This window comes from Bombina bombina, chromosome 2 (genome assembly GCF_027579735.1).
Source record: "Bombina bombina isolate aBomBom1 chromosome 2, aBomBom1.pri, whole genome shotgun sequence".
Classification (NCBI taxonomy): domain Eukaryota; kingdom Metazoa; phylum Chordata; class Amphibia; order Anura; family Bombinatoridae; genus Bombina; species Bombina bombina.
This window is the reverse complement of record NC_069500.1, coordinates 413,534,895-413,556,160: the sequence shown is the minus strand read 5'-3', so window position 1 is coordinate 413,556,160 and position 21,266 is coordinate 413,534,895. Positions and strand designations below refer to the sequence as shown.

Here is a 21,266-nt window from a genome sequence, read left to right as displayed (position 1 = left end):
AAATTGCGGGCGACGGGTGAAATATATGTGGCGCTGTATATAGGATACCAAACCCGCGCAAAAAAACGGCGTCTCCAGCTTTTGCGGGCAACGCTGCATATGTAATGGGGCCCCATATGGCAACACCATCAGCATAAATTTGCTAGACAGTTGTTGAATAACAGGGTATAGGTCTTTGTATACAACTCTTCACATATTCGCTGGCATTGAGTGAAATTATTATGGAAACCCACACAGGGGAACTTGTCACTCAATTCTCTAAAACAAATAGCTGAACAAATAGCTTGTCCCAGCAAATGGGAAACTTTCTCCCATGGAAAGGAATAAAGCTCTCTAGAATGGAAAATGTTGTAGGAGAGAGGGAGCACCTGGCACTGATTAAAAAATAAGCAAATACAAACAAAAAAGATAGAAATTGTTGTCCAGACACGTTTTACATGTGTGCTCCCAGCTCCCAGAAATAAAACTACTTTATGGTTATCTGTGATATCCAGAGAAGGATGTGGTCACTATGTTGAAGGACAGCTCATAGAGATCTTACCACCATCTACTAAGCCAGAACTTCCTACCATGCATCAGACATCTGAGGGATGGGCAAGTGCTCCTTATAAGGAACTCCAATGCCCTATCAAGCACTAAAATCATATGGAGCGTTGGTGCAAAGACTTACAATCTGCTTTCTAATATCAACATAAAAAAACTGCCGTGACTATAACCCTAAAGACAATGTGGTTTTATACTTAGGGGGTCTTTCTTACGCAGCAAGGGGTTAAGCGCTGTATCCCGCAGAAGTAAGAACCCTGAACGTGCCACTTACTGTTCTTATCTATACAGGACACTCTCTAGTGTTATCATAGAGCTGACGCTGTCACACTTCTCTGACACTGAGTCTGCAGGACAGAGAATGGGTAAGTCTGATGCGCTTTATTGTTTCTACATTGTTCTTAATTTTCTATCTAATCCTCTGTTTCTGTGGATCTTTTTTAATTAAAGGAACAAACAAGTGCAATAGTATTACTGGCTGCTTATGTGTGTCTTACATTCAGCAGAGCTGCTGGAAGTATATTGAGTTAAAAACAGGAGAACATTCTCTATGACAGAAAAATAATCTCTCTCTCTCTCCTCTCTCTCTCTCTCTCTCTCTCTCTCTCTCTCTCTCATTATTCTGGCAAATTAAACAACATACTCACTCTCTCTCTGTGTCTCTCTCTATAGAGAGAAAGAGAGAGAGTATGTTGTTTAATTTGCCAGAATAATGTTATTTTCCCATAGATTTTGTGGGGCTCACATTGTTTGATAATGCTGATTTTGTAAAAACAGAGATGTATATATGTGTCATTGTATACCTTAAAACGTACACTTTGTTGCCTGCAGATATTATACTGGCACCAGCTGAATAACAATTCACAAATGTTTATTTGCCTTTTAAACAAATTTGCAGATGGGTTGACGTTCAATAACAAATGCATCATTCTAGTAAACAAAATAATGCAATAAGGCAACAACACATAGTAATGAAGACTCTCTGGAGAATATGTGTATAGCTCACACTGTGGCCTAGATTTAGAGTTCGGCGGTAGCCGTCAAAACCAGCGTTAGAGGCTCCTAACGCTGGTTTTGGCCGCCCGCTGGTATTTGGAGTCAGTGATTAAAGGGTCTAACGCTCACTTTACAGCCGCGACTTTTCCATACCGCAGATCCCCCTACGCCATTTGCGTATCCTATCTTTTCAATGGGATCTTTCTAACGCCGGTATTTAGAGTCGTTTCTGAAGTGAGCGTTAGAGCTCTAACGACAAAATTCCAGCCGCCTGAAAATAGCAGGAGTTAAGAGCTTTCTGGCTAACGCCGGTTCATAAAGCTCTTAACTACTGTACCCTAAAGTACACTAACACCCATAAACTACCTATGTACCCCTAAACCGAGCTCCCCCCACATCGTCGCCACTCGATTAAAAATTTTAACCCCTAATCTTCCGACCGCCACCTACGTTATACTTATGTACCCCTAATCTGCTGCCCCTAACCCCGCCGACCCCTATATTACATTTATTAACCCCTAATCTGCCCCCCACAACATCGCCGCCAGCTACTTAAAATAATTAACCCCTAATCTTCCGACCGCAAAGCGCCGCCACCTACGTTATCCCTATGTACCCCTAATCTGCTACCCCTAACACCGCCGACCCCTATATTATATTTATTAACCCCTAATCTGCCCCCCTCAACGTCGCCGACACCTGCCTACACTTATTAACCCCTAATCTGCCGAGCGGACCTGAGCGCTACTATAATAAATGTATTAACCCCTAATCCGCCTCATTAACCCTATCATAAATAGTATTAACCCCTAATCTGCCCTCCCTAACATCGCCGACACCTAACTTCAATTATTAACCCCTAATCTTCCGATCGGAGCTCACCGCTATTCTAATAAATGTATTAACCCCTAAAGCTAAGTCTAACCCTAACACTAACACCCCCCTAACTTAAATATAATTTTAATCTAACGAAATAAATTAACTCTTATTAAATAAATTAATCCTATTTAAAGCTAAATACTTACCTGTAAAATAAATCCTAATATAGCTACAATATAAATTATAATTATATTTTAGCTATTTTAGGATTAATATTTATTTTACAGGCAACTTGGTATTTATTTTAACTAGGTACAATAGCTATTAAATAGTTAAGAACTATTTAATAGTTACCTAGTTAAAATAATTACAAAATTACCTGTAAAATAAATCCTAACCTAAGATATAATTAAACCTAACACTACCCTATCAATAAAATAATTAAATAAACTACCTACAATTACCTACAATTAACCTAACACTACACTATCAATAAATTAAATAAACACAATTGCTACAAATAAATACAATTAAATAAACTAGCTAAAGTACAAAAAATAAAAAAGAACTAAGTTACAGAAAATAATAAAATATTTACAAACATAAGAAAAATATTACAACAATTTTAAACTAATTACACCTACTCTAAGCCCCATAATAAAATAACAAAGCCCCCCAAAATAAAAAATTCCCTACCCTATTCTAAATTAAAAAAGTTACAAGCTCTTTTACCTTACCAGCCCTGAACAGGGCCCTTTGCGGGGCATGCCCCAAGAAGTTCAGCTCTTTTGCCTGTAAAAGAAAACATACAATACCCCCCCCCAACATTACAACCCACCACCCACATACCCCTAATCTAACCCAAACCACCCTTAAATAAACCTAACACTAAGCCCCTGAAGATCTTCCTACCTTGTCTTCACCATACCAGGTTCACCGATCCGTCCTGGCTCCAAGATCTTCATCCAACCCAAGCGGGGGTTGGCGATCCATAATCCGGTGCTGAAGAGGTCCAGAAGAGGCTCCAAAGTCTTCATCCTATCCGGCAAGAAGAGGACATCCGGACCGGCAAACATCTTCTCCAAGCCGCATCTTCTATCTTCTTCCATGCGGTGCGGAGCGGGTCCATCTTGAAGCAGGCGACGCGGATCCATCCTCTTCTTCCGATGTCTCCCGACGAATGACGGTTCCTTTAAGGGACGTCATCCAAGATGGCGTCCCTCGAATTCCGATTGGCTGATAGGATTCTATCAGCCAATCGGAATTAAGGTAGGAATTTTCTGATTGGCTGATGGAATCAGCCAATCAGAATCTAGTTCAATCCGATTGGCCGATCCAATCAGCCAATCAGATTGAGCTCGCATTCTATTGGCTGATCGGAACAGCCAATAGAATGCGAGCTCAATCTGATTGGCTGATTGGATCAGCCAATCGGATTGAACTTGATTCTGATTGGCTGATTCCATCAGCCAATCAGAAAATTCCTACCTTAATTCCGATTGGCTGATAGAATCCTATCAGCCAATCGGAATTCGAGGGACGCCATCTTGGATGACGTCCCTTAAAGGAACCGTCATTCGTCGGGAGACATCGGAAGAAGAGGATGGATCCGCGTCGCCTGCTTCAAGATGGACCCGCTCCGCACCGGATGGAAGAAGATAGAAGATGCGGCTTGGAGAAGATGTTTGCCGGTCCGGATGTCCTCTTCTTGCCGGATAGGATGAAGACTTTGGAGCCTCTTCTGGACCTCTTCAGCACCGGATTATGGATCGCCAACCCCCGCTTGGGTTGGATGAAGATCTTGGAGCCAGGACGGATCGGTGAACCTGGTATGGTGAAGACAAGGTAGGAAGATCTTCAGGGGCTTAGTGTTAGGTTTATTTAAGGGTGGTTTGGGTTAGATTAGGGGTATGTGGGTGGTGGGTTGTAATGTTGGGGGGGGGGTATTGTATGTTTTCTTTTACAGGCAAAAGAGCTGAACTTCTTGGGGCATGCCCCGCAAAGGGCCCTGTTCAGGGCTGGTAAGGTAAAAGAGCTTGTAACTTTTTTAATTTAGAATAGGGTAGGGAATTTTTTATTTTGGGGGGCTTTGTTATTTTATTATGGGGCTTAGAGTAGGTGTAATTAGTTTAAAATTGTTGTAATATTTTTCTTATGTTTGTAAATATTTTATTATTTTCTGTAACTTAGTTCTTTTTTATTTTTTGTACTTTAGCTAGTTTATTTAATTGTATTTATTTGTAGCAATTGTGTTTATTTAATTTATTGATAGTGTAGTGTTAGGTTAATTGTAGGTAATTGTAGGTAGTTTATTTAATTATTTTATTGATAGGGTAGTGTTAGGTTTAATTATATCTTAGGTTAGGATTTATTTTACAGGTAATTTTGTAATTATTTTAACTAGGTAACTATTAAATAGTTCTTAACTATTTAATAGCTATTGTACCTGGTTAAAATAAATACCAAGTTGCCTGTAAAATAAATATTAATCCTAAAATAGCTAAAATATAATTATAATTTATATTGTAGCTATATTAGGATTTATTTTACAGGTAAGTATTTAGCTTTAAATAGGAATCATTTATTTAATAAGAGTTAATTTATTTCGTTAGATTTAAATTATATTTAAGTTAGGGGGGTGTTAGTGTTAGGGTTAGACTTAGCTTTAGGGGTTAATACATTTATTAGAATAGCGGTGAGCTCCGATCGGAAGATTAGGGGTTAATAATTGAAGGTAGGTGTCGGCGATGTTAGGGAGGGCAGATTAGGGGTTAATACTATTTATGATAGGGTTAGTGAGACGGATTAGGGGTTAATAACTTTATTATAGTAGCGCTCAGGTCCGCTCGGCAGATTAGGGGTTAATAAGTGTAGGCAGGTGTCGGCGACGTTGTGGGGGGCAGATTAGGGGTTAATAAATATAACATAGGGGTCGGCGATGTTAGGGCAGCAGATTAGGGGTACATAGGGATAACGTAGGTTGCGGCGGTTTACGGAGCGGCAGATTAGGGGTTAAAAATAATATGCAGGGGTCAGCGATAGCGGGGGCGGCAGATTAGGGGTTAATAAGTGTAAGGTTAGGGGTGTTTAGACTCGGGGTACATGTTAGAGTGTTAGGTGCAGACGTAGGATGTGTTTCCCCATAGGAAACAATGGGGCTGCGTTAGGAGCTGAACGCTGCTTTTTTGCAGGTGTTAGGTTTTTTTTCAGCTCAAACAGTCCCATTGTTTCCTATGGGAGAATCGTGCACGAGCACGTTTTTGATGCCGGCCGCGTCCGTAAGCAACTCTGGTATCGAGAGTTGCATTTGCGGTAAAAATGCTCTACGCTCCTTTTTTGGAGCCTAACGCAGCATTTGTTTTAACTCTCGATACCAGAGTTAAATTTATGGTGCGGCCAGAAAAAAGCCCGCGGAGCGTTAACAGCCCTTTTACCGCCGAACTCTAAATCTAGGCCTGTAAATGATGTTATATGTGTTTACTAAGCAGAGATAGATGTCTGTCTCCAGTTATAGAAACTCAAGTTCACATTTATTATATTAAGTAGAGAGCTTCTTAAACTTTTTTCACCTGAGACCTCTTTTTGCATTGATCATGTTTTCAAAACTCCCATTATTTTAATATAGTACAAAACAAATCCCTTGTCAGACAAGTATACACTGTTTTTTGTATACATCAATATACCACAAAAATCAGAAGCTTATTAGCACAAATTAGAAAATTAAACTTTCATAGTCATTGCTAATCACCAACAAACTAAGAAATATGTATAACATTAGCTATGCGCCTACCTTACATTAAATAAAATACAGAAAATAATGTTACTCAAACATACTCACTCACTGATAAATACACACTAACTCATACATACATACACACACTGATAAATACACACTAACTCATACATACATACACACACTGATAAATACACACTAACTCATACATACATACACACACTGATAAATACACACTAACTCATACATACATACACACACTGATAAATACACACTAACTCATACATACATACACACACTGATAAATACACACTAACTCATACATACATACACACACTGATAAATACACACTAACTCATACATACATACACACACTGATAAATACACACTAACTCATACATACATACACACACTGATAAATACACACTAACTCATACATACATACACACACTGATAAATACACACTAACTCATACATACATGCACACACTGATAAATACACACTAACTCATACATACATACACACACTGATAAATACACACTAACTCATACATACATACACACACTGATAAATACACACTAACTCATACATACATACATACAGACACTGATAAATACACACTAACTCATACATACATACACACACTGATAAATACACACTAACTCATACATACATACATACACACACTGATAAATACACACTAACTCATACATACATACACACACTGATAAATACACACTAACTCATACATACATACACACACTGATAAATACACACTAACTCATACATACATACATACATACACACACTGATAAATACACACTAACTCATACATACATACACACACTGATAAATACACACTAACTCATACATACATACACACACTGATAAATACACACTAACTCATACATACATACACACACTGATAAATACACACTAACTCATACATACATACACACACTGATAAATACACACTAACTCATACATACATACACACACTGATAAATACACACTAACTCATACATACATACACACACTGATAAATACACACTAACTCATACATACATACACACACTGATAAATACACACTAACTCATACATACATACACACACTGATAAATACACACTAACTCATACATACATACACACACTGATAAATACACACTAACTCATACATACATACACACACTGATAAATACACACTAACTCATACATACATACACACACTGATAAATACACACTAACTCATACATACATACACACACTGATAAATACACACTAACTCATACATACATACACACACTGATAAATACACACTAACTCATACATATATACACACACTGATAAATACACACTAACTCAGACATACATACACACACTGATAAATACACACACTCACTCAATACATACACTGATAAATACACACTAACTCATACATACATACATACACACACTGAATCATACACACACTCACTCAATACATACACTGATAAATACACACTAACTCATACATACATACACACACTGATAAATACACACACTCACTCAATACATACACTGATAAATACACACTAACTCATACATACATACACACACTGAATCATACACACACTCACTCAATACATACATTGATAAATACACACTAACTCATACATACATACACACACTGAATCATACACACACTCACTCAATACATACTACATACATACACACACTGATAAATACAATGCAACGGTTAAACAAGGGGATCTGCAACCTTATTAGCAAGGCAGAAAGCTGAGAAAATGATGCTGTTGTTATGGTAAGGTGTAACACAGATACACTGTATAATCTGTGAGTCAACTGTTAATGGTAAACATTCCTAAGCAACATGTGTCAATGAGAGTCCCACAGAATAAAAGTGGTGACAAGTGGTTATATGCTATAACATTCAGCAGCAGTAATTATGCATAATGTGTCGAGAACAGTATATACAAAGTCCCAGCACAGCAAAATGTGCCTGTATGTCGTTCACTGCAAAACAGATCTCTGTGGAGACGCCTGGCTGACAGGTAGGGAGCTACTCCCAAAACTCCCGGTAGAAAAGGTAAAATGGAACAACAAAAATTCACCTGTGCTGCTAAAGCTGAAACACTGCAAGCTGTATGCAAGTAAAAGCAGACTTTATTCGTATATCAGTAAACAGTTACAGGGTACAGCAGGGCTCAAGGGGGGAACCTGAAACAAACAATCCAACGCGTTTCCTGCATGTAGGCACTTCGTCAGTTACTAAACATACTCAAACATTTGCACTTAAAAAGACTTAGCTAATCAGCGGGAGTAAAAACACTTGGTTACAGTTCTTAAAGGTGCAGAGATCTCTAACTCCAATGTCCGCAATATAGTGCCGTGCAGTGATCCTGTTAAAGTAACAGTAATTTATTGTGTTACATTGTATATATATCATGTATCACTAGGAGCTCTGCATGACACATGTACAGAACATTACGGTGGAGGTCTATATTAAATACACCTGCTAATGCATAAAACATTTTCAGCAATTCTAAAAATTTCGGATCTCAGTTATTAGTCATAATATTACACACAGGGGCGAAACTACAGGGGGTGCAGAGGTCGCAATTGCGACTGGGCCCCTAAGTGTGGGGGCCCAGCTTAAAAAATAAATACAACATTTTATAATAAAAAACGTTGACCTGCCACTGCCTGCACTGATATCATGTGAGTGTGACATGATGCTTCACTAGTGTCTCTGACTACAGGGGTTAGTGTTTCTGTTTTACCCATTGGTGTTTATGTGTGTGTGTGTGTGTGTGTGTGTATGTATGTATGTGACTGTGTGTGTATTTATGCATGTATGTGTGTGTGTGTGTGTGTGTGTATGTTTGTGGAACCAGCAAATTACAGACCTTGTTATTACAGCATGGGGGGGCAGGGGGTAAACAGTGTCAGACTATACAGTACCACTATATACAGTACGGGGGGGGGGGGGGCTGGACCATGTCACAGACTACTGTGGTCACTTTATAAAGTACTGGGGTGGGTAGGGTCAGGCCAGCCATCTCACTGACAGATTACAGACTGTGTCACTGACTCACTATATACAATACTGGTGGGTTAAACAGTGTCATGATATACAGTAATAGGGGGTCAGACCATCTCACAGACTGTGGGCACAGGGTACCTCCTTTTGCAGACATGTAATCTGATTCACATTTTTTTCTGTGTTAAAAGTAAAAAAAATAATAATAAAAAAAAGATATGTATCCAATTCACTTTTTTTTTGGGGGGGGGGGGGCTTCTTAGATTCTTGCACCTGGACCCTGTGGTTTCTAGTTACGCCTCTGATTACACAGTAGGGTATCAGCATACATAGTACTCTATAGTAAAAATAGTTGGTTATTCTTATCCCAAAGCTATTGCTGACTTCCAAACATAGAATAGATATATAACATGAAAATATATAAACAAAACATAAATTTTCCACATTTCTAGTTCCCCTAATAAAGTGAATAAATAGAAAGTTTGAAGTCAAATCATTCCAATGTCAATATACTCATACATTGATGCTCATACATATATAGTATGTTAATAAATTAGTATTAATGTACAAAAATGTGTGTGAATATAAATGTATGACAAAAAAGAGTTATAGTTCCAATAAACATTTCTATCCTATACAAATGAGAGGTGATTTTATAGAGGTATTTCAAAATTTGGTAGAACGGAATATCCATGCATTAGCTAAAGAAGTTACCACTAAATTTAGAAGTAAGGAAATAAGATACAATCTTACCAAAAGTGAACTATCTATCTTAAGGAGATTACAAAATAGTAAACAACTAGTAATTAAAAATTCAGATAAGGGTGGATGTATTGTAGTACAGAACAGGTCCCAATATATATAGGAAGCCAACAGGCAGTTAAATGACAGCAAGACATACAGGAGACTTACATTCAATCCCACCAAAAACATCATTTCAGAGTTTGAAAGGTTTCTGGAACTACACGTGAGAATAGGAGTAATTACGGTTCAAATATCCAATACACTTAAAGTACATTCCCCGGTAGTCCCAGTTTTCAAACATCTACCCAAAATTCACAAGTCCTTACTTTCTCCACCGGGGTGTCCAATCATTTCTGGTGTTGGGACCCTGGGAGAGAAACTAGAATCTCTTATTGATAACATTTTGCAACCGATAGTCAAAATTACACCGTCTTATTTAAGAGATACCAAGCATCTACTTAGACTCTTAGACACCATTTCTATAGAAGAGTGTGACATATTGCTTACGATAGACATCACTTTGCTCTACTCATGCATTCCCCATGACTTAGGCCTTAGAGCTTTAGAACTCATGTTGAAATTGTATACTGACTATGATGATGCTTATATAGGGTTTGCGTGTGATGGGGTAAAGTTTCTACTTAGTCACAATTTCTTCACATTTGAAGGGACTTATTATGTACAAAATCAAGGTACTGCGATGGGTGCTAAGTTTGCCCCATCATACGCAAATCTGTATCTTACTTGTTTTGAGTTTGAGAAAGTGCTTTGTAGTTCTAACCCATACAAATCAAATATCAGATTATATCGCAGATGTATTGATGATTTGATAATAGTTTGGAAGGGGAGTGGCAGTGAAGCATCAAAATTTGTTGATTATTTAAATCAGAATAACAAAAATTTGGAGTTCACATTTACAGCTTCACAGGATAAAATTACTTTCCTAGATGTCAATATAGTCCGGAATCATGACACCAACAGAATAACCACAGAAACATTTAGAAAGCCCACTTCATGCAACACAATTTTGAGACCAGATTCTAACCATCCAGTACATCTCAAAAAGGCTATTCCCAAGGGACAATATATGAGGTTAAGACATAACTGCAGTGACATTGATACATACAAGGATCAAGCACATTCTCGAACTGGATGTCTTTGCATCAGAGGTTATGATGAATCTCTTCTTAAGAAAACTAAGTTAGAAGTTGAAAATATGAATAGGGTGAATGTTCTTACTGATATTCCGAAGATATCTTTTACATGTGCTTCACCTGTTACTTTTGTAACTCCTTATAGTAAATAATTTAGTCAGATAAGTAACATCAAACGTAAATATATACCCATTCTAGAAAGAGATAAGCTCCTGAACCAGGTTCTAACTAAAGATGGTGTAAGATACGTATCAAAAAAAGCCAAAACCATAGGAAACCATTTATATAGAGACTTCTCTAAGAAAGATACTAATTCTTGGCTACAACCTACTAAAGGTTTTTTTTAAATGTAAAAGGAATCCCTGCAAAAGCTGTGATTATGTCACCTTGAATACTAATTTTAGGTCCACCACAACAGGAAGGTCATTTGTTATTAGACACAGATTGACTTGTAATTCAAGTTTTGTTGTTTATCTTATCACATGTCAAATATGCAATAAACAAAACGTGGGTAGAACAACTAGTCTTCTTAAGGACCGCATCAGGGAACACTTACTTTCTATAACACATGAACCCCCCAAAACCCCGGTTGCAAAACATTTTGCTTTACATAATTTGCCTCTAAATGATAATAGTCTTCGTACAATGTTTAGATTTCAAGGCATAGATGTAGTATACAAAAGCATTAAGGGGGAGACAGATTGGCTGTCCTAAATAGAAAGGAAGCATTCTGGATTTTCACCTTTTCCACTGGCAGACCCTTGGGGATAAATTAAATTACTTATTTAAGATATTTTGTAGGCTAATCTGGTGCATACTATCTTTTTCTCTTTTTTTCTTTTTCTTTTCTTGCATACATCCTTTATATTTCAAATATATTTTTCTCATTTTTTCCCAGTTATACTGACTTAATCTGACTAACATGAATATATTGGGGTTTATAACATTTCTATATTCTGATTTACTTGTTTATTCACATTTGATCCATACTATTGGCCTTTATAATAATATCATCACTGTCACATACATTTCTGGGTTCTGCATCATGCATAAGTTAAATCTGAACCTAGATGTATTATATAATATACATACACACTTTTTACTGTGCACTTCTTTTCACACTCACACATATGCATATATTTTTTTCACAAAACATTTTTCCTCGCTTGCACTTTTTTGTCATACATTTATATTCACACACTTTTTTTGTACATTAATACTAATTTATTAACATACTATATACAGTGGGGCAAAAAAGTATTTAGTCAGCCACCAATTGTGCAAGTTCTCCCACTTAAGAAGATGAGAGAGGCCTATAATTTTCATCATAGGTATACCTCAACTATGAGAGACAAAATGTGGAAACAAATCCAGATAATCACATCTGCATGGAAATCCAGATAATAACATCTTCATTGGAAATAATTTATTTGCAAATTATGGTGGAAAATAAGTATTTGGTCAATATCAAAAGTTCATCTCAATACTTTGTTATATATCCTTTGTTGGCAATGACAGAGGTCAAATGTTTTCTGCAAGTCTTCACAAGGTTGTCACACACTTTTGCTGGTATGTTGGCCCTTTCCTGCATGCAGATCTCCTCTAGAGCAGTGATGTTTTGGGGCTGTCGGTGGGCAACACAGACTTTCAACTCCCTCCAAAGGTTTTCTATGGGGTTGAAATCTGGAGACTGGCTAGGTCACTCCAGGACCTTGAAATGCTTCTTACGAAGCCACTCCTTTGTTGCCCGGGCTGTGTGTTTGGGATCATTGTCATGCTGAAAGACCAAGCCACATTTCATCTTCAATGCCCTTGCTGATGGAAGGAGGTTTGCACTCAAAATATCACAATACATGGCCCCATTCATTCTTTCATGTACACGGATCAGTCGTCCTGTTCCCTTTGCAGAGAAACAGCTCCAAAGCATGATGTTGCCACCCCCATGCTTCACAGTAGGTATGGTGTTCTTTGGTTGCAACTCAGCATTCTCTCTCCTCCAAACACGACGAGTTGTGTTTCTACCAAACAGTTCTACTTTGGTTTCATCTGACCATATGACATTCTCTCAATCCACTTCTGGATCATCCAAATGCTCTTTAGCATACTTCAGACGGGCCCGGACATGTACTGGCTTAAGCAGGGGGACACGTCTGGCACTGCAGGATCTGAGTCCCTGGCGGCATAGTGTGTTACTGATGGTAGCCTTTGTTACGTTGGTCCCAGCTCTCTGCAGGTCATTCACTAGGTCCCCCCATGTGGTTCTGGGATGTTTGCTCACCGTTCTTGTGATCATTTTGACCCCACGGGGTGAGATTTTGCATGGAGCCCCAGATCGAGGGAGATTATCAGTGGTCTTGTATGTCTTCCATTTTCTAATTATTGCTCCCACAGTTGATTTCTTCACACCAAGCTGCTTGCCTATTGCAGATTCAGTCTTCCCAGCCTGGTGCAGGTCTACAATTTTGTTTCTGGTCTCCTTCGACAGCTCTTTGGTCTTCACCATAGTGGAGTTTGGAGTGTGACTGTTTGAGGTTGTGGACAGGTGTCTTTTATACTGATAACAAGTTCAAACAGGTGCCATTAATACAGGTAATGAGTGGAGGACACTCAGGACAGAGGAGCCTCTTAAAGAAGAATATACAGGTCTGTGAGAGCCAGAAATCTTGCTTGTTTGTAGGTGGCCAAATACTTATTTTCCACCATAATATGCAAATAAATTCTTTCCAAATCAGACAATGTGATTATCTGGATTTGTTTCCACATTTTGTCTCTCATATTTGAGGTATACCTATGATGAAAATTACAGGCCTCTCTCATCTTCTTAAGTGGGAGAACTTGCACAATTGGTGGCTGACTAAATACTTTTTTGCCCCACTGTATGTATGAGCATCAATGTACACAGTATATTGACATTGGAATAATTTGACTTTAAATTGAATAATATTTATTCACTTTATTAGGGGAACTAAAAATGTGTAAAATGTATGTTTTGTTGATATATTTTCATGTTATATATCTATACTATGTTTGGAAGTCAGCAATAGCTTTGGGATAAGAATAACCAACTATTTTTACTATAGAGTACTATGTATGCTGATACCCTACTGTGTAATATTATGACTAATAACTGAGATCTGAAATTTTTAAAATTGATGAAAATGTTTTTACGCATTAGCAGGTATATTTAATATAGACCTCCACCGCAATGTTCTGTACATGTGTCATGCAGAGCTCCTAGTGATATATGATATATATACAATGTAACACAATAAATTTACTGTTACTTTAACAGGATCACTGCATGGCACTATATTGCGGACATTGGAGTTAGAGATCTCTGCACCTTTAAGAACTGTAACCAAGTGTTTTTACTCCCGCTAATTAGCTAAGTCTTTTTAAGAGCAAATGTTTGAGTATGTTTAGTAACTGACGAAGTGCCTACAGGCAGGAAACGCGTTGGATTGTTTGTTTTGGGCTCCCTCCTTGAGCCCTGCTGTACCCTGTAACTGTTTACTGATATATGAATAAAGTCTGCTTTTACTTGCATACAGCTTGCAGTGTTTCAGCCTTAGCAGCACAGGTGAATTTTTGTTGTTCACTGATAAATACACACTGACTCATACATACAGTACATACACACACTCGCTCATACTTACACACACACTCACACATGCATACACACACTCACTGATTAATACACACTGACTCATGCATACACACACTCACTCATACATACAGTACATACACACACTCACTTATACATACAGTACATACACACACTCACTGAGAAATACACACTGACTCATACATACAGTACATACACACAATCGCTCATACTTACACACACACACACACACACTCACACATGCATACACACACTCACTGATTAATACACACTGACTCATGCATACACACACTCACTCATACATACAGTACATACACACACTCACTTTTACATACAGTACATACACACACTCACTCATACATGCACACACTCAATCATACATACAGTGCATACACACACTCACTCATACACACATACACACACTCACTGATAAATACACACTGACTAATACATACACGCAATCACTCATATATTCACACACTCACTCATACTTACACACAGTCACTGATACATACAAACACTCATACATACATACAAACACTTACAAAATACACACAGTCACTAAGTACATTATCAAATCTTCTTGGGACTCCCAATCATTTTAAAGGGACCCCCAGTTTAAGAAGCACTGAATTAGACCAGGTATGTTCATTGGTTTTAAAAGAGAGAACAGATTGGACATATTTTCATATGGCAGGTGAACAAATCTTTTTTCAAATTTTTTTTTATTAACAAACAAAATGTTCTCACTGCCAATAATTAATTATTCAGAAAGAAAAATGCAGTACAGTATATAATATAGCAGTGGCTTCCCCAGGAACCAAATATTGAAGGAGCGCACGTTTACGCAATAATAACTAGCGATTAATACATATATCATCGGGTTATTTAGTTCTGTGTTGCTTATATATACATATAAACAAATTAATGATCATATTTGCCTCATATTTTTCACAAAATGAATAGATTTGTTTAATAAGGACCCTCCCAAAATGTCAAAATCTAAAAGAGGGACAGCCCCCCCCCTACATAGCTTACAATTATACATGGAGATACTCACACACGCTACATAGCTTACACTTATACATGCAGATACACACACGCTACACAGCATACACTTATACATGCAGATACACACACACACACTAAATAGCTTACATATACATGCAGATACACACACTATATAGCCTACACTTATACATGCAGATACACTACATAGCATACACTTATACATGTAGATACACTACATAGCATACACTTACACATGCAGATATACACAGCCACTTATGCATACAGATACACATATACAGTCATGCAGATACACACACGCACACTAAATAGCATACACATATACATGCAGATACACACATGCTTATACATGCAGATACACACAAACACACACACTACATAGCTTACACTTATACATGCAGACAAACACACACACTACATAGCATACACTTATACATGCAGATACACTACATAGCATACACGTATACATGCAGATAAACACACACTTATACATACAGACACACTACATAACATACACTTATACATGCAGATACACACACACTACATAACATACACATACATGCAGATACACACACTGGCAGAACTACAGGGGGTGCAGAGGATGCAACTGCGACCGGGCCCCTGAGGGTGGGGGCCCAGCTTAAACTTTTTTAAAAAAAAATTCCATAAAAAAATATTGACCTGCCACTGCCTTCACTGATATCATGTCAGTGTGACGTGATGCTTCACTAGTGTCTCTGTCTCTGACTACAGGGGTTAGTGTTTCTGTTTTACCCATTGGTGTGCATGTGTGTATGTATGTATGTGACTGTGTGTGTATTTATGCATGTGTGTGTGTATGTTTGTAAAACCAGCAAATTACAGACCTTGTTACTACAGCATGGGTGGGGTAGACAGTGTAAATATACAGTACCACTATATACAGCAGTGTTTTTCAACCAGTGTGCCGTGAGAGATCCTCAGGTGTGCCGCGGCAGACTGACAACAGTGCAGGGGTGTCCCTCTTTCAAATTTTGAAATATTGGGAGGTATGTGACAGGCTCATCAGGCATCATTTACAACCATGACATTGACATTCATTCACAGACAATCATTATGATTGTTTGTAAAAGAATGTCAATATGTCATGTATAGTTTGTAGGAGGCATGGCAGCACAGTACACTGTGTATATATATATATATATATATATATATATATATATATATATATATATATATAATATCCTGTATTAGGCTACAATGTGTCATTTTGTAAAATTTTGGGATGGTGGTGTGCCGCAGGATTTTTTAATGTAAAAAAGTGTGCCACGGCAAAAAAAAGGTTGCAAATCACTGATATACAGTATGAGGGGTCTGGACCATGTCACAGACTACTGTGGTCACTTTATAAAGTACTGGGGTGGGTAGGGTCAGGCCAGCCATCTCACCGGCAGATTACAGACTGTGTCACTAACTCACTAATATATACAGTACTGGTAGGTTAAACAGTGTCACTATATACAGTAATAGGGGTCAGACCATCTCACAGACTGTGGGCACAGGGTACCTCCTTTTTGCAGACATGTAATCTAATTCACATTTTTTTTCTGTGTTAAATGTTAAAAAAAAGATATGTATTAAATTCACCTTTTTTGGGGGTGGGGGGCCTTCTTAGATTCTTGCACCTGGGCCCTGTGGTTTCTAGTTATGCCTCTGGATATGCACACACTTATACATACAGATACACACACTAAATAGCATACACTTATACATGCAGATACACACACACATACATACAAATAGACACACACACTACACCATATATGGGTATCTGTAATGAATTATATGGGGTCCTGGGGTTTGCAAGCATATTAGCTGGCAGTCTGAGGCTGCCACTGTTCGTTACCCTGGTGTTAGCACTGCTCATCCTATAAAAGTGAAGTCATGCTAGTATTATCACCAGGGGCTAGATGTCATCACTACCAGAGGTCAGAAGTCACCATTACCTGAGGTCAGAGGGTATACAGCCTTCTTACTCCTGCTTAACCCACACACCATTCCTTTTCCACAGGGAATCTAACAGGTATCTAACCCTGGGAGAGAAAAGCCAGCTACTTCTGAGTATGGGGCAATGCGGGACAGATGGCAAGCAACCCGGGACAGCGGGACAGACCCCTAAAATCGGGACTGTCCCGCGAAAATCAGGACAGTTGGGGGGTAAAAGGTGCAGATTTTCACAGTGATCCCTGAAATGTCAAAATAAGTGTGGTTCCTACTATCCAATACTTGTTGCATGTTTGTGCATCAAGTGTGCATATACACAATTCACTCTTCCATACAGGAGCACACAGCAACAGCATAGATATCTACATATACACACACACTATACAGTATAAACATATACATGTACACACACACTACACAACATACACATATACTGTATATGTACATACACACTACATGGCATAAACATATACATGTACACACACACTACACAGCATATACATGTACACACAAACTACACAGCATACACATATACATTTACACACACATTACACAGCATACACATATACATATACATGTACACACACACTACACAGCCTACACATATACATGTACACACAATCTACACAGCATACACATATACATTTACACACACATTACACAGCATACATATATACATTTACACACACACTATACAGTATAAACATATACATGTACACACACACTACACAACATACACATATACTGTATATGTACATACACACTACATGGCATAAACATATACATGTACACACACACTACACAGCATATACATGTACACACAAACTACACAGCATACACATATACATTTACACACACATTACACAGCATACACATATACATATACATGTACACACACACTACACAGCCTACACATATACATGTACACACAATCTACACAGCATACACATATACATTTACACACACATTACACAGCATACATATATACATTTACACACACACTACACAGTATAAATATATGCATGTACACGCACACTACACAGTATAAATATATGCATGTACACACAAACTACACAGCATACACATATACATTTACACACACATTACACAGCATACACATATACATGTACACACACACTACACAGCCTATACATATACATGTACACACACACTACACAGCATACACATATACATTTACACACACATTACACAGCATACACATATACATGTACACACACACTACACAGCCTATACATATACATGTACACACACACTACACAGCATACACATATACATTTACACAGTCACACACATTACACAGCATACACATATACATGTACACACACACTACACAGCCTACACATATACATGTACACACACACTACACAGCATACACATATTAGATATGGATTGATTATAGCACCTTGAATAATGTGTTAATTTTGACAGCAAATTTTTATTTAGTTTCAGTTAGTCTTTTGACTTAAATGCCATTTTAGTTTTAGTTGTATTTTAGTCATCAGAATTTGTTTAGTTTTAGTCTAGTTTAACACTGAGGCAGCTGCCAGGAGATCCTTTATCTCTCCTCCCACCAGAGCACAATAGTTTAGAACAGTGTTTCTTAACTCCAGGCCTCAGGATCCTTAAGAGGCCAGATTTTCATTATATCTTAACTAGAGCACAGGTGAAATAATCATCTGAAGGAAGAGATCAGGTTAGTAACCATGGTTACTGATCAGCTTATTATTTCACCTGTGCTCTAGTTAAGATATAGTGAATATCTGGCCTGTTAAGGGTCCTGAGGACTGGAGTTGAGAAACACTGGTTTAGATGATCTGCACATCAATTTTGAGCCACCTGTATTTTTTGTTGTTATTGAAATGCTGAACATATTTCTTTCCTAAGATACGGTGAGTCCACAGAATCATCAATTACTGTTGGGAATACCACTCCTGGCCAGCAGGAGGAGGCAAAGAGCACCTCAGCAAAGCTCTTAAATGTCACTTCCCTTCCCACACTCCCCAGTCATTTTCTTTGCCTTCTGTGCAAGGAGGAGGTAAAGTTTTGGGAAGCTAGGGATACCTTTCTCCCTGTCTCCCGTCCTTTAATGGATTTTCCTGTTGTTGACACCATTAAAATGCACGGTACCCTAAGTAAAAGGGAGCTGTTATACTATGGCTCAGAAAATTTTGATCCCTATGGAGGGTAGCTGATTCTTTACGGATCCATGGATAAGAAGCTGGAGGTTTGAGTGTTCAGTTAGAGCAATGTCTTGTTTTTTAGACTTGCTGTACTAGCTGTCGGGCATTGTGGCTGAATTCTCAGTCAGCTGAAAAGCCTATCTGTGGTTTAGTGGTACAACCTAGGCTTTATAGTTCTGCAGTTGCAGGTTCAATACTTTGTTTCCTCCAAATCCACGCTCTGGGCGTCACCTTTTAAGGTATGAGACCTTGTTTGGATTTGGTCTAGCAGAATTATCCTCTGACTTTAAGGGTACAAAAAGGGTTTCCCTACCTCACGTCAAGAGAGTAAGACTAAAATGAAGTTTATTTTTCCTCTTTCTGCAGGGTCAGTCCTGTCTTTTGGAGTCCAATCTAAGATTTCCTCCCAGGCAGTGGCGTATTTAGGTTTTGTGCTGCCCTAGGCACTCAAAACTCTGCTGCCCCCTCCCCCCCAGGTTTTAGGCCTTGTTTTAGCTATAATATTTTTTTGGTCAGGGTGTAACATTTTTTTATTTTTATGTCTTTTTAAGTAGATTTTTACCAGGGCTTGCATTCACTCAGGTGGGTTGATTTAAACCTAAATACATATGCAGTGTGAGAAAAAAACTATTGTATAGACAGGGACACATTTATATATATATATATATATATATATATATAGGGCCCCTACGTAGAAAAATGTTTAAAAAGGTACAATGCACTAAGCTACACAAACAAACAGAAATACATACACACACATACATACATACACAGATACATATATACAAAGGTACACACACAGACAGATACATGCAAACACACAAATATGTCATAGACAGATGCACACAGGTACATATAAAGTAATGCTGACAAAATGGGAATAAGGCACACAGTGAAAAGGTTAAAAAGGAGATCCACCTGCATTAATCAGAAACATAACTTTAGGGAATCCTATTGCAGCTCTGTAAGCAAATTATGCTGTTGGTTGGCTGCAAGTCCCTGGATGGGGAAGTCAAAACTACTACTTTCTGTTGTACTTCTACAAGCAAACTGTGATCTCAATAGAAAAACTAAAAGTGAAGGAGAGAAATGATCTACCTGCTGTGTTAGAATCTGTCTCTAACACTAATGGGATGTAATCTGCTCATGTGGACCAGAGACCTGCTGCAGCCTCACATGGAAGCTTACACTTTAGGCTGCCCCTCCCTCCTACATTTGTGATTCCACAAAGTAGAGTCTTGTTTGTTTCTTAGATGCTTTGATCACCCGTATGCAGGTTACTGTGCGCGGCAATCAAAGCATCTAATTGCATGCTTTATCTGCTAGAATCAGTGGGGGGGGGGCTTACAGAGCATCTGAAATCATAGCGTACTAAGCGTAGCGATGGGGAATTAGTGAC

The 21,266-nt window shown here is 38.1% G+C and overlaps 1 protein-coding gene across 1 annotated transcript in view; it reads left to right on the top strand.

The window, feature by feature from the left end:
* The first annotated feature begins 682 nt into the window (after nt 1–682).
* GP1BB (glycoprotein Ib platelet subunit beta) overlaps nt 683–21,266 on the top strand; it is a 46,265-nt gene continuing 25,681 nt past the window's right edge. The window contains exon 1 of the mRNA XM_053701927.1: nt 683–908. Coding sequence (XP_053557902.1) covers nt 905–908 — 4 coding nt within the window. The 5' untranslated portion in view covers nt 683–904. The remainder of the gene's footprint in view (nt 909–21,266) is intronic.